The 17,635-nt window shown below is 41.4% G+C and overlaps 1 protein-coding gene across 1 annotated transcript; it reads left to right on the top strand.

Moving 5' to 3' along the window:
- The first annotated feature begins 984 nt into the window (after positions 1-984).
- slc1a9 (solute carrier family 1 member 9) lies at positions 985-16,669 on the top strand. Its single transcript, XM_028411385.1, has 12 exons — positions 985-1,176; positions 2,084-2,206; positions 7,007-7,159; positions 7,729-7,881; positions 8,211-8,464; positions 9,242-9,347; positions 9,491-9,617; positions 10,938-11,171; positions 11,943-12,137; positions 13,857-13,991; positions 14,155-14,593; positions 14,864-16,669. The coding sequence occupies exons 3-12, from the start codon at positions 7,012-7,014 to the stop codon at positions 15,044-15,046; spliced, it is 1,974 nt and encodes a 657-aa protein (XP_028267186.1). The 5' UTR covers positions 985-1,176; positions 2,084-2,206; positions 7,007-7,011; the 3' UTR covers positions 15,047-16,669.
- The last annotated feature ends 966 nt before the right edge of the window (positions 16,670-17,635 follow it).

The following is a 17,635-nucleotide window of genomic DNA, read 5'->3' as shown; positions in this document are numbered from 1 at the left end:
AAGTCTGTCTGTTTAGATTTTGTGCTACGTGTGATGTTCGTGTAGAAGCTGGGTCATAGTGAGTTTATAAAATGGCTTCAGATGCAGCGTGCACGCTCTCTGCTCGTCTTGTTTACATCGTCTGCACTGCCGCCCCCTCTCCTCTTACAGCACCTCACTCTCTCTCTCTCCCCAGATCACCTCTCAATCACTCCTTCTCGTCTCCTTATCTGTCCCTCCTCAGTGTCTTGTTACAGGTCTCAGTCCACCTACAGCGGCTACACTTTCATTCACTTGCCACAGACTTGTTGCAGTCTGGATCCCCTAGATTAGACATGCAGCCTAAATAGTGAATGATCTATTTACAGTTACGTCTTCCGTGTCGCCAGTACAGTCCACACCTTCCTCTGTTCCGCTGCATTTTTGCACTCATCCACCCCGCTTTCCCCTTACACCTCTCCATATCCCCTCACCTGCTCTTCCATAAGTCATGTTTTGTCCCTTCTCTTGCCAGAGGGGAAAAATGTTACACATTGTAAACTTTACTCACTGTACAACACTGGCAGGATTGGATTTCAGAGGCAGACTTTGTATTTGAACTGCTCTAGCAATTAGTAGCGGATAGACTTACAGCGCACCTACTGCACAATGAAGGCACCGGCCCAGTTGTACAGGCCAGTGTTCCCATTCTGCCCCTCTCCATCTGTCACTCCTGTGGGACTGTGAGATTGTGTTTGCACATGTAAGAATTTTTGTTTGCATGCTTGTGTATGTTTATGTGTGAGTTTGACAGTGTTTGGCCTGGTTTAAAAAATTAAACACAGAAAATGACAACACTTTAAGTTAACATATGTAGCATTTAAAAACAAAGCAGTACCATTTTAACCACTTAAAATAGCTTATTAAACAGGATAATAACAGATGTTAGTTGTAGCATTGTATTCATCTAACATCAAAATGTGTATTTATGTTATGCACACTTGCGGTGTTTCAGTATCTGTCCATGAAATATAATAATATATGAAAGTGTGCTAATATTTCCTTAAAACGGGACTTAAATAGGTAATATGTTTTTGACATTGCGAAGGAATGTCTTACTGACCTAAATATTTGCTGTCTGTATCCTATGCAACTAATTTTAGAATGGGCTCAGCAACAAGTGACATCTAATCAGAAGCTCATCAGTCCACAGCGCAGGTAACGATCTCTTTTTGCACTTGTGATTCCATATTAGCTAGAACCAGTGTATTACAAATACTTGTTTGTCTTATTATTACTTAGGTCATCTCATCCAACTCTTTGCTGGAATGCCTCATGCAATTTTATGTTTAGGCATAATAGCAAGGGAAATTCCTTGGTATGGTGTGAAACCATACCAAGGAATGTTTTTTATTCATCTCTGAAAAGCCATGCTGTTATACGACATTATATATGACAGTTGAGACTCTCATAAATCAGTCATGGCCCTCTCATAAAGCCAGTCTATGAGTCATAAGGACTCAGTGTTCATGACCTAAAGCAGTGTTTCTGGTATGACAAACCTGAAACTGTTCGGAATCCTTCATCAGTGTATTTCTAATTTTGAGTATTGATAAAGTGTCATGATTCATGGTAAAGCAAGGTGCATGCATGTGCAGTATGCAGCAGCTCCACCCCTGGGCCTCTATGTACTTTGAGGACTTTCTGACTGACACTGATATGTGTCAAAGGATCCTTCAGAGGGATGCTACTGTGCAGGTTCATCCACTTAGTGCAGAGTCATAGTGCCCTCCTGTGGAAGGGAGGGTAATCATAGACCCCCCCACCACCACCACCACACACACAAACTTGTCTGCTGACTGAACAAAATTGACTTGTTGAGTACTTAGATCATTTAAAACCGTGTCTTCTGTCTTGCTCGTTTTGTCATTAACAGATTTCCTCTATTCTGTACATTTCCAAAAAATGTAAATAAAGCAATAAAAAAGAGACCTGTGATGAAAAAAAGTTAGTTAATGAGGTAACGAAGGGAGGGAGGGGGGGAGATGCTGTAGGGTGAGATGGGGGTGGAGGGTGGGGGGACTCTGAGCACCAAGCTGTTGTATTAATCTGCAAATTTTCTCAGATGACGCAAGGACTGTGACTTTGCCTCCCGTTCCCTCTCCCTCTTCATCTCCACATCCCTCCTCTCTCCGCGTCTCTCCCGATGCCTCGCTCTTGTTGGATGGGAGACATCGACACACAGCAGGTAAGCATGCTCGCCTCCTCGGCATTTTTTCTCCTCTGTCTGCATCCATTCATTCACTGCTGTCACATGCAGCAGGTTCACACCATTTGTCAACTTTGGAAAGGTTGTTTAATTAGATTGGTGTCTCAGTGACTTCGTCATTTATTTCTTAGAGGAAAAAAATAACATTTTAATTTTGTCTTTATTATTTGTTTGGAATGAGAGTTGAGTTAAAGGTTGTAGTCCCAAAAAGTTAAGCACTTTTTGGGACAACATGTGAACATGTGGGACCTATAATGTCTCATCACTTGTCAGTATTGTTTTAGTGTGCTGGCCCTGCTGTCAGGGAGAAGAGGATCAGAGAGATTTAAAGCTTGAATACGGAGTTTCCAAAACGTCTGTTGGCCAAATGAGAAGATGGATTTACTGCGGTGGGAATGAGCTGTGTGAAATTCACTCCTGATGGAGAAGCGATATGGAGAAATTGCAACTTAACATCAAAAAGAGGGGGAAAAATGGGAAATGGATGGAGAGCCAGAGGAGAAAGAGAGAGTTTATAAATAGCAAAGCTTTACAAGGGTGAGGAGAGCAGATGTGATAGACAGTCTGTGCTTAAGGAGTTCAAACAACAGATTAATACTCTCAGATTATCGTCCGAGAGAGAGAGAGGGAGGGGAGGTTTCTGTGTGTGTGTGTGTGTGTGTGTGTGTGTGTATGCAGACTAAATCATGCACACACAAGCTCAAGTGTTTTCTCTCATTTACACTACATCCAATCTCACATCTTGATACATATACAGACACATATGATTCCTTTCCATGATGGTATCTGGCAGCTTCTTCAATCCTGATGTATACAGAGTGCAGAATATTTATGAGGTCAATTGGATGATTTACAAAAATGAAAATCACTTAACTTCACAAATGTAATGTGTTATGTTAGATTTACTAAGTTCTTTTTTTTAGATGTAATTCACTAAAATGTATAAAATAGCCTTCCTTATTATTATCTTCAAAACAAACCATCCAGTAAAACTGTGTAGTAAGAGTCTTAGGATCTGTTTTCCTGGTTACACTCTGAAGTTATTCCATGAGGCATTAAAGCAAGCCAAGTGAGGACACATTTTGACCCATGTGTATTGTATCCAACCTCTGTGGAGTGCAGTCCTGATGTGATCGTCCCTGACCCTCACTGAGGGAGTTGATGTACAGTATTTACCCTCCTGTAGCAATCTAGTAAAGCCATACACCAGACACGTGTTTGAATGCAGCTGTGCATATGTTAAAGGAATTAGGTGCTTTGAAGCATATGGATACTCAGATATGTGTGAGTCTTATAAAAGAGTGTTACATTTTCCCCATCTTTAATGGCTAAACTATGTCACCATATTAATAATTAAGTAGTTTTTGTTGAATTTAAAAAAATCTTAGGTTTTACATTTCAACTATTACATAAATGTAACAAAAACACAATTTAAGAGTTTTTAAGATGGTCAGACACATACATATTTTTTTCCATATTCATTCTTCCCTCGCCATTTTTGTGACACCGCACTCTGATGTAGTGTGTTGTAGTGCAGCATTGTGATGCTGCGATGACCATTCTCATCTCCCTCTTGTTGAACAAGGGTGATGGAGGGGCGGGGCGGGGCAGAGATTATATGTCGATCCCTTCGCAAAGCTCGCACCAAACAATCAACCATGGGAAATAATCCCCTGAGACGCACAGACACCCGTGCACACCCGTAGTCAAGAACACACTCATACACTGTGCATCCAAACAAGCTTTAGTGATAAATTACACACATTTATACATTCAAATACAAGGGTTCACCTAAGTTGCTTTCATAATATTTTAAAGTCAAATACCTAAAATATAAAAACTATCATCTGAGATATTGTGTTGATTTTTAGTACCAAGTTATTGTGATGTATGTCAGACAGACAGGGCAGGAGTTATAGATGTACTGTACATCTGTTTGATCTCTTGGATCAACATCTGGATTGGCTCAAGACCTGGTTGAATCATTATTGTGGAAGACCATAAGTGAATATGTCAAGGGGGGGTTGATAAATCTGTGACAGCCGGACTGAAAGGAGTACTGAGGTAGTGTCTTCCTCTGATGGTATGAGCATCTTGTATCTTCAGCAGCTTGGGCTCATTTACAGCAATCAAAGCCTGCTCTTCTGGGAGATTAACTCATTCTGTCATTGCAACCCATCATCCTGGGAACCATGACAATTAAGAAGATGTCTTGTAAGTCCATGTGGAGACTGATTGTAATGATTGTCACGCACTGCATGGGTCATCAGCACACATCTGATGGACTGCCACGGTGTTTACTTTGGAGGTCACTGTGGAAGACTATCTGCCATGGGGCTGCATTTGGTCCAAGAGCAAGGGTGTAGATTTGTTTTTGACATTAGGTGGGACCTAAAATTCTGACGGAATTTAACCCTCCCTGCACCCAATGAGAATCTGTGTTTTTTTTTTTATTTTTAGGAGGGGATCAAATTATTGGTGGGGACACGTCACCTTCGTTCATGCTAAAAATACACCTTTGAAGTTCCTCTACCTTTATCGCTGCGCCTCTGCTCTAAACATGTGTTTCGAAAGATTCAAATGCTTTTCCATTCAAAGGGCAATGCCTCCTGGTCCGCAGCCTACCTGGCAGGATAGTTAATACATGTGTCAAGTTATAATGAATTTCAGGATTTATCGTAATCTGCCTGAACAAACTGAACCTGCTGACTTTAAGTCGCTGCAGTTTTTTAGGGATGCAGAGCTGTAACATGATGTAACAGTCGTGTCCAACCTCTCTAGGATGTTGCTCTGTTACTTGCCTATTTCTGTATCTTGTTGAGGACTTTTCTGGAAAGATTACGTCACAAGCTTACAATGTTGTACAAAGTTCCTGTTTTCCTCAGTTGAGCAGAGCCAACGGCCCAACAAGAGCCCAGCTAGGTTTTGTCTTGAGGCAGCTCTGACGTTTCCTGGAGCAGGAAAATAATCTGTCTGTTGGGGAAAGAAGACAGATTTGCAGCACAGCTTCAGGTCCTTGTGTATGTCTTTGCAGCTTATACTCCTCATCGCCGCCCTCCTCACAGGACACATGCTGTGGCTTCATTATTTCTGGGTTTGACCTGCTCAGGGAACAAAGGTTTAATATCCAGCTTTCACTGCTGGAGAGGATGAAAGATGTTCTTATTCTCACATATTATTCTTTAACACACATATAAAAGGAGTGTATGTTGGCTTTGCTGTCCATGATGTCCATTTTTTGAAAGCTCACAACTTCTCCTCATACCTCTCAATCAGCTGGGTTTTGACTGGATTTTGTCCCTTACCACGTCTTATCAACTCACAAAGGGAAGGATCAGATCCCTCAAACTCTGACAACCTTGTTCATGAATGAATTTCAAGGGGGATTTTCTCTCTCATTCCCCTTTTGTGCTCGTCTACACGCATGTGTTTGACTGACGTTGTGACAATGTCAATGTTAAGGATGACATAAGGATTGAAAAGAGGATTTGTGAAGAGTGTAACAGTGGAACCCCCTCCCCCTCCATTCCTCGGTAGTCGGAGGATTATATCTCTGCAATTGAAACTTGGCAGGACATTCTCCACCCCCAAAATATACCATTTCAGATCACATTGGAAATCTGACTTTGTACTCGGACTGGCAACTGCTGCAGAGGCTAGAAAGGGCAGAGTTATGACCGCAGAGAGCAGGAGATGAGAGAGTGGAGGTGATATACTAGTAGGTAACATTTTTCATGCTCCCCCCTGTATTTTTGGTGAACGTGTACAGCTGTATGTGGACTCCTGAACTGCAGAATATGTCATCTGCTAAACTGATAAATTATAATCATCTCTGATTGCAATTGTCTTACTAAGTGAGACTGTTTATAAATATGACACTCATATTTTTGACAAGGATTTGGCAGGACTGCTTTGCTCTCCAGATGTGTTTATATATGATTAATGTTGAGAGAGTGTGGCTGTGGGGTCTCTGAAATTTCTCAGTCGAGTAGAAATGTGTAGTGTTATTGAACTGCGGACACATTCTTACGTGTTGACTCTTTCTGTGTGCTGAAACTGATGAATTTGCCTTGGCAGGGAATGTGATAGCTTCCATAGCAATCCTATGTTGATGCACAGGAGCTAAAATAGACTTTTAGTGTAAACAGTGGACAGGTGTTTATGAAAGAGATGTTTGCCTCCTCAAAGAAGTAATATGGCTTCAGTGTGAGCGTTCATAAGGTTTGAGACAAACCTACAGGCCAGTGATATACATCAAAAACACTTCTTAACCCTGTGTCCAGGTCCAGCATGTTCTACGGGCAAGGACCACCATTTTATGGCTCCAATCCGCCCCCATTCTTGACCACACTCATCTGCTTAATCTTCTTAATTCTGTATCTGCACCTCAATATTGTGTTGCATTTAGGTTCTGGCAGGTTTTGCATCCTCCATTTAACTGGTGAGGCACAGATTACATCTGTTGAGTTGTTTGTTCATGTCCTGTTTAGCCATCGCTTGCTGTGTTTGGGTTGCCTGCAGTCATGCATCTTTACCTTTCTTAGAAGCCTAAACCAAATACTCAAAGGACATTCCTTCTGTGTGAGCCATGGGTTCCTAGTTCTCCCTAATCCCATTTCAACAACAGCAACCCACCCAGATTGATAAAAAAGTAAATTCTCAGAAAAAAAAATTCTGACATCTGCACATGGAAAACCATAGGACATATTTAGTATGTAATGCATACTAATGCTATATACAATGCTACATTGAAACACATGTCTCATACTGACTTTACAGACAGGATGACAAATCAGGCAACAGCCAACCAATCAAACAAACAGAAGGAGAAAGAAGAAAACCAGCAAGATGACAACACAGAGATGGCATATAAGGATGCTGGCCACTGCAGCCGCAACACCCACAACTTGTTGCTGGGACTCACTGTTTTGGGTATGTATAGTATGGTCAGAGGAGCCCAGGCCATGCTGATTTATTTTAATATATATCTGTGGATGCTGTCATTCATCCAGGTCATAGTCATTTCCAAGAGTTTAAATCGAGGCAACTGGACTCAAGAATTGTTTTTTGAAGATGTTTCGCCACTCCCCTAAGTGGCTTCTTCAGTTCTGCAGCAGCAGAACAATCCTTGAGTCATGTTGCATCGATTTAAACTTTTGGAAATGATTTGTTTCAATGTTATTATGATAAAAATGACTTCCAGAAAACATTTGACAAAACAAGAGGTACATTCACTTGTGTTATATTTGCCTGTACCTTGCAGTTAATAGCTCTTATTATTCAAAGAAGATGGAAGACAACACAGTGTTAAGGGCCCTCAAGGCCAGTGATGCCATCATAAGGTTATATGTGATATTTACAATATTTTTTTTTCTTTATGAACAAAAGTAATTATTGTTTGATGATTTTAAACTAACAATTTAACAACATTGTACTTGTACACAATTTCACACTTGCGTGGGGAGTATATATTAACATATATCATTCTGTCCTCCTCTTAGGTGTTGTCATGGGAGCAGTATTTGGGATGCTGCTGCGATACATGAAGGTGACAGACAACTCTGTTCTCACAATGGTTTCCTTTCCCGGAGACATCCTCATGAGGATGCTGAAGATGCTCATCTTACCTCTAATTATCTCCAGCCTTATCACAGGTTTGCAAAATGTATTCAACAATTTGGATGCTCAGTCATTTTATTGATTTTTTTTATCTGAAATACTTTGACACATTAATTTATTATTTTATGATGTATAATTGTCAGATTCATTTATCGATGTAATTGATATAATTAACATTGCACACACATGATATTGTAGCTGTTAACACTCATGGTCTATCCATAATGCAAACATGCACAGTGCTGACATATATCAGAATTTCACCCTACATAACAGTATGCTGATTTGAAGTCAGTATATCTACACACTGACTGTAGACAACTTAATGTTGCTGCTTTGTTTTTTTGTTTTTTAATCTGTTTAGGGCTAGCTGGTCTAGATGCCCGCTCCAGTGGCAGGATGGGTAGCAGAGCCATGGTGTACTACATGTCCACCACTGTAATTGCTGCCATACTTGGGGTCATCCTGGTGTTGGGGATTCACCCAGGTAATCCCAAATTGAGAGGAGGCACAATGTCTTCAGGGCCGAGGAACCAGGAGGTCAGCAGTCTGGATGCCTTCCTAGACCTGATTAGAAACCTCTTCCCTGAGAATCTGGTGCAGGCCTGCTTCCAACAGGTACTCTGCACTTCTGTGCAAAGTATTCTTTCAGTATGATCTTAATTTGTGCACACACAATGGAGTTGTAAGCAAAAAGACATGTCAGAAACTGAGATGTTTGACTGAATGAAGAAACTCAGTTAAGGCTAGTTGTCCTCCAAACAACATACAAAATGTGTCAGGGAAATGGCCGGAAGTGCTTTAATTTTATTTTTATTTTCTGTCATGCATATGTGTCTGAATGTTTAGTAGGTAATTGTCTGTGTTTGACTTTGTGAGGGTCAGCCCTTCTGCTACTGTTAATCTCTTTACATCTGCAATGCTACATACGGTACTTGTTTACCACAGTAGGCATCTGCTGGTGAACAGGCCATGCAGACCCACAGCCTCTCAGGCCTTTTCCTTGTGGTATTCTGTTTTTTTTTTTCCCCTGGTACCTTTCTTCAGATCTTTGTCTATTTAGTCTGAATCTCTGTTTTAGTGCTTTTTTTGTTTGTATTCATCAGGGATTCATTAAAGTCATAAAAGGCATAACTACTTTTACAGGAAGGAATTGTCCTTCCCCTTTCAACCTTTTGTCTCATGTCTTTCCCTTTGTTGTCTTTATGAGTAAATCTCTTGTTCTCTGTTTTCTTCTTTTCTTTAAACACAAAACTGAGTTCATCATGCTGCTGCCAAGACTTTGTTTGCACACACAATGAATTGCGAAATCAGAGTTTGCTACAGTATGTAGATTGTTTATTTAAACGCCACAGCTGATTTGTGTGAATTGTCATTTTTTTTTGCTCTCTTTAGGTTCAAACGGTGCTGAAAAAGGTGCCAGTTATAGCACCAAACCAAACGGAGCCCATATTAGTGAATAGAAAAAAACTGGAATACAAATGGGGCATGAACGTCCTCGGTGAGTTTGATTCATAGAAAGGATTATAGTTTTTTTTATTGAGTCACCTCTTCATTTTTTAATTTTCCCTTTTATGCTTTTTGCATCTCAATCAACTGCATGCCAGAGTTTCTGTTGACATACTGCTTTATGTCTTCGTCAAGGCTTGATTGGCTTCTTCATCACCTTTGGCATCTGCATGGGAAGGATGGGCGAGCGGGGGAGGGTCATGTGTGATTTCTTCAACATCCTCAATGAAATCATCATGACGATGGTTTCCATGATCATGTGGTCAGTATTTTGAATTTATGTGTGCGTGTCTGTGCGATTGCAAGCATGCACAACATGTGTCTCTGTTTTCCGTCTTGCTGGCCAACGGCTGCTTTCTTTGACATTCTGGAGATACCACACACAGAGGTCCGTGACAGTGATGGATAAGGCAAAGACTGTGTACATGACATAAATTGTGGGACCAAGCAAGACAAGTGAAGACTCATAAGGATGGAAAGATAAGGGAAAGAGGGAAAAGTGTGTTAATGTAGTGAAGGACACAGGCAGATGGAGAGAGAGAGAGAGAGAGAGAGAGAGAGAGAGAGGGTTTCCCTGGGACATGCTGGAGTCTGTGGTATGCTGGGGAGAAGCAGAAGCTGGGGCCCGTAACAATGTTGTGGGCTCCCAAGGGAGCTGGGGTGGAAGATCTCCAAAATTTAATGGATCCTCCGACGACAGAGGAGCCGCTTGGCAACAGAGCAGAAAGCAAATGCGGGCAGAAGGGATGTGTAAAGATGCATGTGAGAGCATGCCTTCAGATAGCAGTACATGCCTTGAGGCTTTGCAGGACCCCGGCTTGTCGTGGACAGAAAAGCTGCGTAGTGACACTCAGAGCAGGGATGGAAACGGAAGAGAGGGGGGAGAGGGGTAGGCGGTTGGAAACAGCAGGATGCTTGTGTTGCAGCTCTCCTAGGCCATCTACATGTGCAGCTGGACACCAAAGGAATTGTGTTCTTGTTCATATCACTCACTCTGTATAAACATATTACTCATGGGCCTATGGAGCTAGCCAAACACAGAGTCCAGTGTATACAAAACCGTGTATCATACAAGGAGGACATCCATCAAATCATATACACCACATACTCCACCAAACAACTGTCGCTGAATGCCAGCCATGGGCTCAGCTGACCTTGGAGAGCAGACTGCTGTTGTGACAGAAACCGCTTGGACTGAGGAAGGGGTTACAAGAGAACACCACTTTAACCCATATGTCCCAATACAGCAGTGTGTATTCATAAGCGGAAACAACTGCACTCCAAAGCTGGATACCAGAGATCCAAGAATGCGTCACATACTCTAGTAGAGAAAAGTGCTCCATTGACAGTAATTAAAGATTGATGAGGTGTGGAAACATTGTCTTCAACTGGTAGACATCTCTAAGCCAGGTTTCACTTCTGAATAGTTCAAGAAATTCCTGCAATTAACCAACAGGATAAAAAAGTAACAGATTAGATAAATGCATACATTGTTAATATATATACATTATGCAGATATTATTCAAATCATAAGTCATGTAGAGAAAATAATTCCATTTGTGATGTTTGTCTTAACTTCCAGGTATTCTCCTGTTGGCATTGCCTCTCTGATTGCTGGAAAGATTGCAGCTATTGGAGACCTGGAGGTGGTGGCCAGGCAACTGGGCATGTACATGGTGACCGTCATTGTAGGTCTGGTGATCCACGGCGGTTTGATCCTACCAGCTATATTCTTTGGAATAACCAGAAAAAGCCCCTTTACCTTCTACTCTGGAATCTTTCAGGCATGGATCACAGCTTTAGGCACTGCTAGCAGGTATTACAGCTTGCAGGAAATGTGCATATGTGTGTGTGCAAGTTCTGTGTTTGGGCATGTGTTAACACATGTGTGTCACATGTTTCTTTTACAACATCTATTCCATGGACAGCTGCTATAATTCCTATGATTGATTGGTGTAGCCTGCAACTCTCTTTCAGCATATGTGGGTTAAATCTTAAAGACCCAAAGGCAAAATTTAGTGTTTACATAACAGAACTGATAAATCAGGACAGCAGAGCCAAATGTGTGTAAGCGCAGGCTATCATGGACAAGTCTGTGTCAGACAGATCCCGTGTTGTAAATGTCTAAGCCTTGGGATTAGTTGTCACCAGCCAAACTGGCCCCACTGTATCCTGCCTGGCTTGGCTCGGCCTGTCTGGGATTCTGTATTGCCACTGAGACCAACTGTCATTTTGGCACATTACAGAGGCTTTAGTGAATATTAGTAATCCTATCAACGTTTTCTCTAATTATATTATGACCCGAGCTTAGCAGGGCCAGGAATCAAATTCCTTTAATTCACATGCTGGAGGACTGAAACAGGGGCCTACACCAGCTGTTAGGAGGAGGCTGTTAGCTGACTCAAATTTCTGCTGCTGCGATTTTTTTTGTCTCTCCCCCTCTCACCTTCCTTCTTACCTTTGCACTTATGTCTTTCACCACCTGTCTGCCTATTTTATATCCCTCAACAGACACATTGCTCCTGTTTATTGTACATCTGCATGCCTTTTTTCCTTACTTGCCATCTTGTGGGGTTTCTTTTTTCAGTGCAGGGACGTTGCCAGTCACCTTCCGTTGTCTGGAGGAAAATCTGAAGATTGATAAGCGTGTGACTCGCTTCGTGTTGCCGATAGGTGCTACTATTAACATGGACGGCACTGCCCTGTATGAGGCTGTGGCAGCCATCTTTATTGCCCAGATGAATGACATCAGCCTGGATGGTGGACAGATCGTCACTGTCAGGTAACAAACAAAAATGAAAACGTAGCTCTGCAGATAGACATGTTGTGATGTCTGGTGGGTGCAGTATAGCCCCTTAGCAGGAGAGTAATATATATTTTAATTAACATTACATAAGCACAGAGTCATTCATATTGAGTGCAATGGTGCAAATAATGGCTCTTATTTTTGAAGAATATGGTACTATTGTATTTAACTGACCATTGCAATTACAGATCTGATTTCAATAATGATTCTTTTAGCCCACAGAAATTTAATTTACCTCAGTGCCTCTGTTGTGCATGCTCATATTGCAATCGTCTTCTGTCCATATGGCAATAAAATTGCTTGGGGGTAATTTGATTGTAAGTATACATTCCAAGCTAATAACTAACACTGTAAACAAAATTCCAGGCATTTCAAACTAATTTGCATAATTGTATACAGTGATTTAGGACATACTATAGAAAAAAAACAGAACTACAGCTGTGACATGAATGCACTGAGGACATAATGAGATATTTGTTTCTCATTTGTGTGTGGGTTTTAGCAACATTTAAGTCTGATTGGAAACAGTTCTTGGATCAGATTCTGCTGTGGGATACAAATGAAGCTCAGCACTTTGAAGTTGTTTATTGAATGTCTTTCATCAACGGCTGTTAACCACTAAATTCCAAAATCTAATTTTCTAAAATGTTGTTGTATGAATGTTGTGTCATCTGTGTTGGAATTGTTCAAAATATAATCCATATGTGCTGCGTAAATCTCCTGACTGCAGCACTGAAGCGCTCTACCAGGGTAATAATTAGCATTCATTGCAGTTTGTCAGAAATAATTGAGATGTAACACAAGCTTGGGAGATCAGATGAACAGCATACGGCAGTAAACACTAAGGTTGGATCACATCTTGGACCGACTTGGATCAATGATTTCACTAATTGCAGACGTGTTATGGCAAGCTGCATTCCTTTAAGTTTAATGTGTTTTGTAGTGGACAGAGGGCCCTGGTTGTGGCCCTAGTTGTGCTGCATGTATAATGGGGGAAATTACAGATTTAATAATAATAATAACTCCCAGCATGTTGGTGCTTCTGGAGGTGGAATTTGGACCACACCTTGTGTAAATCTGTGTGGTTGTCAGACACATTTTGGAGCTATTACACTTCCAAGTTATTGAGTTTTATTGGTAGCCATTCGACTGACTAAGCATGCTGAATCAGCACTGAAAACACGCACAGGTTTTCTGATTGGCTGTTGAAGTTACTGATTCAGTCATTTCCACTAGTAAAAGTGGTTTTGCCTTTTGTTCTGTTGTCACAGATTAGCAACACAATGGTCTAGTCAGTTGTGGTTCTTTGACAGAGATGTTTTCTACATGGCGTCACATTTGGAATGAATTGATTCTTTCTTACATTTGAAAAGCCTCTTTTACTTTTTTTGTCAGTTTATTGCAGGAAATTATGAGCCTGATCTACTGGTTTTGGCTCCCTGCTTTGACACTACCACATTTTCATGATATCATTAATTTTATTGCGCAGACTGAACTTTTATAAGACGTGTTTGTTGATATTCCAACAGACATGCTGCTTATGCTCATATAATGACTATAAACTGTTTTTATAGAAAACAGAAGGTAGGTTGAGGCACTGGAAACACTAGACTACAAAGTTTGAGTTTTTCTCAAAGCTCATGGTAGTTGGTCTTTGCTGTGCCTTTGTCAGCTTTTGTCTTTTCTCCTCCCCAGTATGACAGCCACCCTGGCCAGTGTTGGAGCTGCCAGTATTCCCAGTGCTGGACTGGTGACCATGCTGCTGATCCTGACAGCTGTTGGCCTGCCCACTCAGGACATCAGTCTGCTGATCGCCGTCGACTGGCTGCTGTGAGTCAGGTGTCTGATGAGCACGGGATAAGAAATCACTGCTTTGTAATTCATGTTAGGTGCAGTGACACTAAACATTTGTGAGGAGGGGTGTGGAAAATATTAAGCTCTTGTTGACCCTTGTCATTTCACTGGCTGACACTGATACTGTTTGTCTACTCAGTGACAGAATGCGTACCTCCATCAACGTGGTGGGCGACTCATTCGGTGCCGGGATTGTGGATCACTTGTCAAAGACAGAGCTCGCTGAACTTGATGCAGCAGAAATGCAAATGCTCCCGCCAGAGGAGGAGCTCGATTTCATCCCTCCGCCGCCGATCCTCACAGAGATGGACCTGATGGATCCTCTCAAACCACCTGAGCTTCCACCTCGCTCTCCTCGCCCACCCAAGCAAAACCACCACGGCCACGTTCTTTCCCAGTCCCACTCCAACACTTACTCACCGTCCCGTTCCATCCGATCTCCATCACCACGCTCCATTCGCTCACCCTCTCCGCGTTCCGTCTGCTCCCATTCTCCTCGGCCTTTCCATACTCATTCACCACACCTCCTCCGCAGGACGGAGCCGGGCTACTGTGCCCTGCCCAGCCATGATAACCAGGTATCTGCTCTGCTGCTTCCTCCTCTTCTTGACATTCTGTGACACAGTATTTGTAATTTGACATCACCCATGTATGTTTACGGTATAGTGTTTTTTGATTTGACATAGAGAATGTTGAGTAATGATAAAGTCTACTCCTACATATTTTAAGGCCAAACATATCATGACAGGCTGCAGAAACCCTGCTTCAGTCCATTTCTTACATTTGTAAGTGTATTGGTCAGTCAGTTCTGGCTACATGATCTAATCTCACTTTCTTCATACTCTCAGATTCCCACACTGCCTCGCTTATACAGAGAGAGAGACAGGGAACGGGAGCGACTGAGGCGAGAGAGCGAAACAGAAGAGGAGGAGGAGAGAGAGAGGGTTTTGGGTGAAGTAAGTGATGGCGAGGAGAGTGACGACACTGCTTATGATCGAAGGCACGTCATCCCACCAAGTGACCTGCCGTGATTGGTTTTCACCACCAGAAAAAAATCAGTAGAGTTCTGCAGTGGATTTCTTGCTGGTTGATTTTTTTTAACTGATCGCTGAGCTTAACATTTCATAGATTTCAAAATATATTGCAGTGACAGCATCCTGTAACATCCCTGGGAAGGGCCTATAAAACCAGACCTGGAGACTTTTGCTCTGTGGTTGGATGTAAAGCTAGCTCAAAAGAGTTTTTCTCCTCATCTCCATTGCGTTCTCTATTTAGCATTTCCAGACTAGACCCAAAATCCTCCTCGAATTTGACTGATGCCAGAGAATTGTGAGTTTGCTTTTATCCGAACATTTGGTGTCACCAGCCTTTTAAAGGTAGGGTAGGAGATTTCATTCTGATGAAATTTTTTGTTAAATTAACGTAACTTCTCTTTACAATCCGATAGCAACCAATTTTGGCAGTTTCACATTAAAACGAAGAATATGAATCATCTGAAGCTATAAAACACTAAAAACATCAGTGGGGACCCTGCGCGGAGTATTGGCTGGTTTTCACTCTCTTCCGCTCTGCGTCACCAGAGAGGTACGTGCATGATGGCCGAAGTCACAGACCGCAGCTCGTCTTCAGGTAATGCGCGTCCATGTGGTTGGGAGGCGTGGCTTCGGGGTGAGCTCCGAGAGAAAGGGGCGTGTGTTTACTTTCGAAATCTGGCTGACTCTCACTGAGTTTTCAAATTCTCCTACCCTACCTTTAACACACAACTTCTCTTTTACTTCCCTGGCAGAAGTATTATCTTTACATTTAAAGGAATAGTTTGGAAATTATGTACTTCTGATCTTGTCCTTACAGTAAATATAAAGGTTTAATCAGTAGCAGGTTAACTTAGCATAGTACAAAGATAGAACACAGTGGGAAACAACTAGCCTGGCTTTGTCCAAAGGTGATACAATCCACGTAGGATCTTATAAATTATAATTAGCATGTTAAATGCTATTCGTATGTATCAAAGCTAAATAGATAGATTTTTATCGTACTAGAAGTTTTGTGCTTGACAATTTCTTATTAGCAGTAACCTGAATATTTTAGTCCTCCATGATATTCTATGGAATAAATACACAAAAGTGGGGCTGAAATATTGTTTTTTTCCCACATAATTCTCAGTAAGACTGGGATTTGTTAACTTTTTTTCAAAACTCTTCCTTTAAATGACCTTTAGAATATCAGTTGTAAATATTAATGAAAGAAATATACCAGCAGCAGACATTATTTTTTATACAGTTCTGCATCATTTTCACCCTTCCAACTCCACCACATCACCACCTTCCACCCCACCCTGCCAGCAGTCACTATTGATGTTAATATTGTAATATTGTAATTTCTCGTTGTGGTCTGGTGTGTGAAATGATGATTATTAGGCAAAGATGCTGTTCTAATTTTAATTTTTTTGATGTTGTTTAATTTTGTTTTAATAATTTAACTTAATTGCTGTAAAATAACTGAATCAGTCCCGTCTATCCCACTGAATTGCCTTTTCATTTCAAACTGAAGTTCATCAACTACCTCCCTGCATCCCCTGGTTTCATTCAGATTCACAGGTTCCAAGTTGTGTGTATAATATATGTAATAAAATCTTAGAGATTTATTTAAAGTAACTGCAGTTCTTCAGTGTTTTCTCTGCTGCTTAAGTAACTTGTACAATCTGCGGAAGGATTTGCAGTCGAAAGGGGACACGCGTCAGTGTTTGGTGACTAAAGAGTCATGAAAAAATCCCGCAGGCAAAGATATTACTGGATGGAAAAGTTACAACAGACACAAACAAAATGCACACACTTACACATTGATGAGACAAAGACACACAGTGATACCAACACACTTAATCCTCTCAAAGAAGAGTTAGAGATGGGCGAGTCAGGAGAGAGCGATGGATAGGAGAGGAATCGGAGGGCGGCAGATGGCCAGAAAGACGTCAATCCTTTTCATTCTTCCCAGACAGCATAAGGGCACTGTGGGTAATTGCAAGCATGGACTGACGTTAGCTTTGGCTCCCTGCACGTCAGAGAGCAGAGAGAGAAGAGCTGGGTGAGGTGGAGGGAAAAGGTGAAATGCTGCAGGTCGGAAGCTGAATGTGGAAGCCTGAACTTGTGTTGAGGTTTGTGAAATTCACATTTGTGATGATTGACTGGACATTCCTGGCTAATGAAGTCCAAGGAATGAAGCACTAATCTGCCCTGTAGCATGAGAGAGAGAGAGAGAGAGCTGCCCCACCTGCACATGACATGGGGATATCACACCATCTAAGGTGACAGGGGGGGGTCAGGAACTTAATCACTGCAGGCATCATTGTTGAGCGGGCTGTTAGGGGGCATTATCTGCTCCAAAACTCTGTTTGTTTTTTAGCTCAATGTAAACCTGTTCTCAAGTCTCAGGTTCTGCTATTATTATTGTTATTAATAATAGAAATAATAATATTATAATTTGTCAAATGTTGGTAAAATATCAAAATATTTTATGCTTATAGGTGCACAGTTATGATATATAGCTAGATTTTTATTGATGTAATTTATATTTTTTATTTATTTCATCAATAGTTTTGTTTATTTAACATGAACACAAAAAAG

The sequence above is a fragment of the Parambassis ranga genome, chromosome 8 (genome assembly GCF_900634625.1).
Source record: "Parambassis ranga chromosome 8, fParRan2.1, whole genome shotgun sequence".
Taxonomy (NCBI): domain Eukaryota; kingdom Metazoa; phylum Chordata; class Actinopteri; family Ambassidae; genus Parambassis; species Parambassis ranga.
The sequence above is the reverse complement of the archived record's forward strand: the minus strand, read 5'-3'. Positions and strand labels throughout refer to the sequence as shown.